The sequence below is a fragment of the Hippoglossus hippoglossus genome, chromosome 16 (genome assembly GCF_009819705.1).
Source record: "Hippoglossus hippoglossus isolate fHipHip1 chromosome 16, fHipHip1.pri, whole genome shotgun sequence".
Lineage (NCBI taxonomy): Eukaryota > Metazoa > Chordata > Actinopteri > Pleuronectiformes > Pleuronectidae > Hippoglossus > Hippoglossus hippoglossus.
Window position 1 is genome coordinate 8,806,515 of NC_047166.1, and position 9,057 is coordinate 8,815,571.

Sequence of the window (9,057 nt, forward strand, 5' to 3'; positions counted from 1 at the left end):
TGCCGTCACTTCTCCTTTTCCCTGTCCTCTGTACAGTAATCAAGTGATTCAACCATCAAATCAGCCCAACGTCTCTGGGAACTAAGTGCACGCGTACGGCAACATATGTACGGTTTTGTGTGTTTGGAAGTGATGTGTTTGTCGTTCCGCCGTCCGGGCGAGGGAGACAGGGTTGAGATAATTGGGGGAGGGGTGGGCTGGGGTAAAACAATGTAAAAGTGTCACAGCGACTTAACCTTCAAAAAAAAATGCCCACCAGCTTGGAGTGGGAGGTGTTCTTGGCCATTAGGAGAGAAAGAGGTTGAGGAGGACGAGGGAGAGAGGGAGAGAGAGTGATTGATGTGTAGAAGAAAAAAAACAAACAGAAGACCTCCTTGGGGGGGTAGGAAGATAGAAACGACTGCAATACAAATGTCCATAGGGAGGGGGGATGCTGTTAAAGGTATGAGGCAAAACTTAGAGTGAGAGACAAGGGGAGCAAACAAGAGCAGGACAGGAAAAGTGGCAACGGCAGTTCGGAAAAGCTTAAAGAGAAACTCTGGGACTGACATGGATAGAAGAGACAGGGGAATTGGATGGTGGGACAGGGAGAGGAAGAAAGCTGAGGTAGAGGAGAAGAGAGGGATGGAGATTAAGGGGAAAGAGAGAGTAAGAGGATAGAGGAAAGCGACAGACATTCCAATTACAGAAGCAAAAAAAAAAAAAATTGTGGTTAAGACCAGACAGAAGGAGAACAAAGAACAGGATGAGAGGAGGTAGAGAGATACAGTAAGACACAGCAGTTTACGGAACAGATGGATCAATTATGGGGACCAAATTACAGAGAAGAGGAAGTTGAACATTAGAAAAGGAAGTCAACAGAGAAAGACGGAGAGAGGGAAAAGGAGGAATAGATCAAGATGGAGAAGTGGAAGTAAAGGCACGAGTGTGACAGGTCGGAACATGGTCCAGACAAATTGCGCCAACGAAGGAGAACCTGGGGCCTGTGCTACGAAGCGAGTTCAGCACACCCAGGATCTGTTTTCATTATCCGGCTTCACTTAAGCTAACAAATGACTCGGGTTTCCCAGTGATCTGATTGGTCAGTAGTTCGGTAGTTGACAGTTTTTTATCTCATATTTCAAGATCATGGAGCAGGTTTGTGCTTCAGCATGGTAATTTACCAGAAAGAAGTGAACCAGCTTCATAGGGCCGAGCACTCAAGGGCGAAACCTTGCGTTTCCAGCTTGGTAGTTCAGGCCCCTGCTCTCCCCAAGGAGCCACACCAAACAAACTGGGGCCCACCCCTGTTGACAAAACACTGCACTGATAACACTAAACCTGCTGCCTCTGTATGACCTTAATGTACCTTTTAGTTCAGGAGAGAATTTATATGCTGCTGCCATTTCAAGGCTCGTGGGACTAATGACGAGTGCGCTGCTTGTTTATCAGCGTAGCATGGCAGCACATTTTCAAAACAAGTGAAACAATACACACAGTGCTGATATCAGTGGAGAGATATACTTCTAGGATCCTAACACAGCCTGTCTTGTAAAACACAAGAACACACTCTGCGTGCTTTCATGAAAAATAAAGCTGTTGTGCATTACCTCAGCAATGACGTGCTCCATCTCCTATTTCCACGATATCTGTGCAAGAATACTACATTTTCTTTTTATTACGGTATGTAATTTTACCCCTGCGCCTCAGATAAATCTCCCGAGCCGAGGGGAAAGCTGGCTGAATTGAAAGCAGTTGGTGAAAGGTTTTTGAGGAGCACGAGTCCGCAGTCCTGACGAGACCCCGTCACACCAAATTCAATTTCCTCCTGTAGCTATAGCCCGTCCACCGCCCGCTGATAAGTGAGAATTCGACATGACCTTGATAGAGTCGGATGCGATGGCAATGCAGCACATCTGCGTCTCTGTATATTGATAGAGGAGCAAAAGGTGAGGAAACAGCTGTAACCTTGTCGGCCTACACGCGTCGACGTGAGGAATAAAAATGTGTAAGACGAGACAAACACAGAGGTGGCGGCGGTGGAGGCGAAAAGCGGCTCGACATTTCACAAAACTGGTGGCAGAGAGGACACAGGCGGGGATTAGCAGAGGAGGAGGGGACAGAGCGATGTTTCATGGCGCTGTCACGCCGACGGAGCGAGCCCTAAATGTTTTCAATATCACATAAGGGCACTGCATCATCCACCATTCAATACTGGATCAATAACGCAAACCACCTTCCACCTCGCAAACTACATTTAGACACATTAAGGTGACTGCTAATGAACGGCCGTGTGCATGTGTGTGCATGTGCGTGTGTGTGAGTGCAGGGATTGCTGAGGAGGACACACTCAAGGGCCTCAGTGCTTAGTAGCACAGAGATCTGCTGAGTGCACTATAGGGAGGATTTCAGGAATAAAAGATAGTGACAAAGACAGAAGGATGACGGAGAAAGGCTACAGGTCAGATAACCATAATAAAAAGAGAAAGGTTAGTGTAAGCAGTTCTTTTACTGTCCACAATAGAAGGCTCTTTGGCTGTTAAATATGTGTCTCATGCTTTAAGAGCGGGACAAGAAGAGGAGGGAGGTGCGACTAAATTACAAATGAGCTGATAATTCTTGGCCTCCCCGGTTCACTCCCTCACAGTTTTCTCGAAGAAAAAAAGAAAACTCCTTTATCCGCTCTGCCAAGATGCTGTGGCGTGGAATTTGAAAATGTCGACATCCTCAGCCTGCGCTCACCCCTCTCACCCCTCTCTGGTGATTTGACTGCAGCGGGGGTCGCAGAGACACCTATCTTCCAAGTCTAGTTAATTAAGGGGATTTTATTTTAAGGAGTTTGGCTGCCTTTCAATGGATCTTCAATTGGAATTACCGCTCATTCTCCACATTGGCTGAGCTGGAATGGGTCTGACCCGCATCTCCCTAAATTCCAGCTGGGGTTTGTTAGACATAGGGAAATGCAGATTTGGCGAAAGGTATCTTGACTAATGGTGTGGAAACGTGTCTGACGTGGCTGAAAAATAAAGTTAACAACATAAACAAGATAAGCTGCTGGCATGCTACTCCAGAGAATAGTACAGTCTTGAAACTCTCCATTATCTAGAGACGTGGGCGGTTACAGAACATTATGAAATGGTCTCTTGCAGCGAACTCATATCAGTGTATGAGCTAACGCACAGATCTGATGTGGCCCAGATAACAATTTAACCCAACACCTCTGCCAAGAATATCATCGACCCCAGCGCAGTGGTGTTTTTGGAAACCCCTCCGCTGCCCTATTCATACTAATTACATTTGGCATTCCTTCTAAGAGGAGGATTCGGCTCATTTTCCTTTGGATCAGATGGGACCGACTCCAACAGTCTGGAAACCCCTGGAGATTAACACAAACATCCCTGTCGGGGGCTCTCAGTGTGACCCCGACACTGGCCGCCATCAACCCAGCATGTGCATGTAGGTGGAGGGCAGGAGGGGAGACTTCCGACATGGAGATGGTTTCATCACAGAACTAGAACGGCACTAGAGTTGTAGAGCGCATACTTCTGCCAAGGCCCAACAGTCCCCTTGCATTCAATTAAGCTGCACCAAATTGCACACATGTATAAAACAGTTGGGTAAATATGTCTAATACTTCCCCGCCCAAAAACAGGGCCAATCGAACCTTCTCTGTATCAAGCAATGAAAAACTCGTAAACTAAAATGTACTAGTGTGAGGATTAAGCCGTTTTCCATGGGAAATCTGTGAAAATGCCAAATGTTAAAGATCAGGATCCGTAGCTAAATTTAATGGGTTCTTTTTCTGACCCTTACTGCATCTTTCCTCCCTGTTACATGATAATCCGTCTAGAAGATTTTTGAGTGATCTTGCTCACAAACCAACCAACAAAAAAAAAAAAGGAGGAAAACCAACCCTTCTTAGGGGGAAGTCACTATACCAGTTTTAGTTATCTTATTACAGCACAGCAAGTTGCAAGGAAAGCACCCTTAAAAAGGGCAGGGAGTGAGATGTGATGTCTGTAGGAGATAACAGGGTTGCGGCTGAGGACGACACACTTCCTGAAGTAAACAGCAAAGCACACATGCACTGCCATCCAGAGACGTGACGGCTCCTCCCCATTATTGGAATGCCATCTGACTTAATGGCGCAGCCTCAGGTCACTTCCCTTATTCATCACCAGCTGTGTGTGTGTTTATGTGTGTGTGCGTGGGAGTGGGTTTTCAGTTGTGTTTGCGGTCCGTGGCCTAAAATGCAACAAAACGCAGTGACTCGTGCTCATCTACCCCCTCTCTTCAGACTCATCCGTCCAGTCTAATGATATTTGCCAAGTCAACAATGAAACCTCATGGATTCTTTGTGTTTCTGGTCAAAGTCGTTTTCATGGAAATTCATTTAGAAAAATATTGGTATATCTAAAAACCCTTATTTTAATAAATATAGCCTCCGTGTCTGAAATGTTTTCCATGCATCCATTTAAAAAGCTTTCTATCCATTGCTACATAATTGTTAGATAAGAGGCATTTTGTTTTTCAACTGCCATCGCAAATAACTGCTGAGAAAAGATTACTTATTTTTCCTGTTGAAATAACAAATATTTGCTTCAGTCCTTCTATAATTGAGTTACTTGAAAATAAAGGAGCCACATTCGCTTCACATTTTCCATGAGGACACACAAATACACACACGCAGGGTTGGTATCTCTGTCACATCTCCAGTAAATTCAAGCATACTTGTCTGAATCAATGAACTCTTAATGGTGATTATAAGGGAGAGGAGGAGGTTATTGATGTGTCATTTAAACAGGGAAGGCCCCTTCATTAATGTATATAAGGAAGTACTAGTGTATATCAAACGTAAAATGATTCTCCTACACACACACACACACATAGGTCTACCTGACCTTTTCAAAATCCATCTGACATTTACAAGGCCGCAGCAAAGGGGCGAGGACAGCTCATTTACATAATGATAGGACCTAACTGTGACAGCCATTAACACAAAAACCAAACTCAGACCGAAGCCCCCTCGATCCACGGGGACTAATGAGATACTAAGGACTTACTTTCTCTTTCTTTTATTAGGGAAGAAAAATAAACTACTCATGATTCATCAACTGCATTTTTCTCAATAGTCAGAGGGTATGTTTTTTTTTGCCTGTTGTAATGATGAATGGTCCCAAGCTCTGCAGAATTGCACTGTCCTCACAGGATATCTTGACATGCAAGGAAACAGTGAGACTTATGTGTTTGTTGGGAAGGGAGCGAGTTTTCACGACGCTGGAAAATTTCCAGCATTTCATGTCATTACAACATTAGCTAGTGGAACCATGTGGGATGTAAAACACACCATTTCACTGGGGCCCCAAACGACTCTGGCTGACAAAAAATCCTACAGCCATGGTGACAGACCGTGGTAGGGCTCTCAAGTGGTTTACTTTCCTGCCTGTCTGCATGATATTCCTGTCATAAGCAGCATGGCCTTGAGTCCAAACAGAGGCTGGGAGTCTGGATGGAGGGGGGGGGGGGGGGGCCATTTGAATAACCCAATGACTACCGTCACTCAGCAGGGGGCGCGGGACAGACGAGGACGAAAGATTGCTGGAATTTTAAAAAAAATAGAGACGAGAACAAGGCCCCTGTATGTACTCGACAGCAGAGGTGGGGGAGGGAGCGAGGGTTTGGCGGGAGACGAGGAGGCTTCGAGTGGCGGGTGGGAAAGAGGGGAGGTGGGGAGGTGGGGCGTCGCCTGTCTTAATCAGTTGCTGTCCGTTTAGTTTTCCAGCCAATCACCGAAACTCAGCCTCGGCCGCAGCCCCGCAGAATGCAGCGGGGCCGCCGGGAACAGCCACCTGTTTCCTCGCCAAAACCCGACGAGGGCCACGGAGAGGAGCTTTTGCTGGATGCTTTTGAGGTTCACAAAGAAAAACATTGCTTCATTTGTGGGCAGAAGAGGAAGCAGCCTCCTCCCCCGGCCCTGACCCTGCATACTGTTTCTCAGGCAGCCAGCCAGTCACCCCCCCGCACACACAGCATACTCAGCCATAAAGACAATGCTGCTATACCCTCCGACCCCCCCGCCCAAACTCCCCTCATATAAGCCCAGCCTTCTCCCAATAAAAACCATCTCCATGGTAATGGGCCAAGCCTTCCTGACCCACATCCACGGGCCCTTACAACCTTGACTTGGGGGGGTTGGGGGTTCTGTAATATAGTGTAATTTCAGAGCTTAAACTAGACCCCCAACCTGCAATCCTCTATTAAGACACACAGAATCCTACCTTAATTAAAACCCATCAATCTCAACATAGATTTTTTTTCTTTTTAAATTAAAGCTGGGGCATATTAAAGTGAAAACTTTGCAGAGGATTCTCAGAGTTTCAGACTGCAGGGTAGAAGGTGGAGGTAAGTGAGTGCTGACAAAGCTCGAGTGGAAACAGGGAAACTAAAAATGCAAAAGTAGACAAGGGGGAAGAAAAGTTTCGTTCCTGCAGCAGTTGCAGCTTTAACTCGCATTGCTTAACTATTCCCCAAAAGGAGGTTAGAGGTTCACGTTGAAAGAAAAAAAAAAAAAAATGTCTCAAATAAAACAGCAGTCTTTTTTGCGTTCTGGTTAAAGCCTTTTCGTTTTTTTCTTCTCCCTCATAAATATGTAAAAGCTCTTGTTTTGTTTTTTTTCCCCCCCACTTTTCTCACTTCCCTGAGAGCACTTCATGGTCTGTAAAATGAAAATGGACAGAAAAGGTCCACGGCATGAATAAGTCAAAAGAGCAACTGAGCTTATGAGTCGTGATTAAAAGCAACGTTTAGAGTAGGCAGCTGAACAAGCACAGAATCCCATGTTGTGATGAGTTTGAACTAGTCCTACATTCTTGCCCCAATTACAGCACAAAACAAATAGCTGTCCTTTACACAGGAAGCCGAAGAGAAAAAAACATGAACTGGTTTCACGCCACACACACACACACACACACACACACACACACACACACATATTCATATGTTAATAGGTTAACTGCATGCCAGGAATGTTTGCTGTCATTTCTGGACCTATGGCCGTGACCTTAGTACCTGAAGGCAACATGACCTCTAGTGGACTGGAAAACACCTGAATTATTAAACCTGTGTAAACCTGTTGCCAAGGAGGCAGGAGGGGCCTGTTGCCTTGTTTTAATTTACATTACAGATCTACATGCTTTGGATTCGCTGGATGAAAACTGTGCCTGGTAAACTGTACAAGAGAGCCCCCCTTCCTCCCATTACTCTGTGTGTACATTAAGAGCTGATTCCAGAGCCATTTTTCTCAAGTGAACTGTAACTAATAAAGGATGATGTGTGGACAGAGGATAAAGGAGCATGGGGGGGAGTTGAGGAGGAGAGAATTGGCTGTAGGGGGGAGAAGCACCAAGGACGCAGCGGAGCAGAGAGTTAGTTAAAAAGAGGAGAGAGAGAAAGAGAAAGAGAGAGAGAGATCACCTGGGGGAAACACCTTGCTCCACAGAGCCACACCTTAGAAAAACTAAAGGCTGTTGAGTCACCGACCGAAACTCGGGCCCAAAAGATCAATACAGCCCATAGTTAGGAACCAAAACACCGAGAGAAAGAAGATTAAAGTGTCTTACTTCGCTCTGCAACTAAAACCCAGCAGGAAAATAAAGATCATAGCTTTAAAATATCCTCAGTACACCGAGTGTGAGGGGATCACCTGGCGGATTTCCTGCTCCTGTCGCCGCCCGGAACAGGTGCCCCAGCAAAGATTTAAATTTGTCCCCTACGATTTACGCACAGAGGAAATTCTAAGATAGAGATGGTGGAAGTTTTTTTTAAATTTTTTATTTCTAAGTGATTTTTTTTTTCTTACCGTGTCCTGCGAGTATCGACGCGACCAGGAAGAGCAGTCCCATCACGCTGGTGCTGTCGTGCCAATTTCGGGCGTCATGTTTCGCCATGGTTGACTCCGGTCCTCTGTGTGGAGCCGGGCTCGTCTCTCCGGTGCGAGTGTTCGGGTCGAAACCGCCGCTTCAGATGCGTGAAAACACACAACTTGTCTTGGCTGCAGGACGGAGCAGAGCAGGGGTCCGACTACTGACAAGTGTCCCAACACTGCGCACTAAAGACGGACTCGAACCGCCGAAATGAAAGTGGGATAAAAATACAAATCTTTTTTTAAATCCTTGTGAATTCGTCCCGGCGGCGGCGCACAGGTGGAAACGTCCCCAGCTGGTGCTCGGCTCTGTGCGTGACGAGGTGCCGCTGCGCTCCGCTCCAACAACTAGTTCCTGAGAGTGTGAGGAGTGTGAGCGCTGACCGTGTGCGTGATTGTATGCGCGTGTGTGTGTGTGTGAGTGGCTGGGTGATGATGTCATCAGGGCTGAGAAGCGTCACAGCCCCGCTTCCCCACCACCCAAACCCCCCCCCCCAGTCAAGACCAGCTACAGCAGGAGGGGCTTGTGGGAAACAACTTGTTGAAAGCGACCCCCCCCCCCCCCCCCCCCCGCGTTGAAAACACAACCTGCTCCTCGATGGCATCTTAAGCGCACAGCAGGTTTCACTTTGAAGATTTCTGTCGTGAAATGGATAGAAGACACAGAATCAAATGAAATGATTCACATCCTGGAAAATGACCTACTTTTGTTATCCAGCAGCTGAGAAGTTAAGTCTGTTACAGCGAAGTCCTCGTGGGGAATGTTGCGCTGGGGCTGAACTTAAATTAGCAATAATAATAACAGCGAAGATCATATCTTTATTTATGTAGCACTTCTCAAAACAAATGTGTATATACAAATAACAGAATAAATAAAAACACTACAACCCGTGCAAGACAATAATGCAAACTAGAAGAAGGTCAAATCCAGGAGTGCAGTACGATAAAAGTACAAGTTTTAAGCTTTGGTTTCAACTTTAAAAAAAGTCCAAACCAACAAAGTTTCTAATATCACCAACTGTTTTTACAGTCTGTGGGGGGTGCGTAGAAAGAGATGATTCTTACGCCCTCTGCTGTTTGTTTCCGCACACAGAATTTAGATGAGCTCATAGAAACAGCACATCCCCAAATCAATCAACATTCATTAATGAACGGCA

The 9,057-nt window shown here is 46.0% G+C and overlaps 1 protein-coding gene across 5 annotated transcripts in view; it reads right to left on the minus strand.

Moving 5' to 3' along the window:
- LOC117776798 (nectin-2-like) overlaps nucleotides 1-8,345 on the minus strand; it is an 82,402-nt gene extending 74,057 nt beyond the window's left edge. Inside the window, exon 1 of one of the 5 annotated variants that reach the window (XM_034611098.1) lies at nucleotides 7,838-8,327. In XM_034611098.1, coding sequence (XP_034466989.1) covers nucleotides 7,838-7,925 — 88 coding nt within the window. In that variant the 5' untranslated portion in view covers nucleotides 7,926-8,327. Of the gene's footprint in view, nucleotides 1-7,837 lie in introns of all 5 variants that reach the window. The other 4 variants (XM_034611097.1, XM_034611094.1, XM_034611096.1 and 1 more) reach the window with 4 other exon arrangements.
- Between the last annotated feature and the right edge of the window lie 712 nt (nucleotides 8,346-9,057).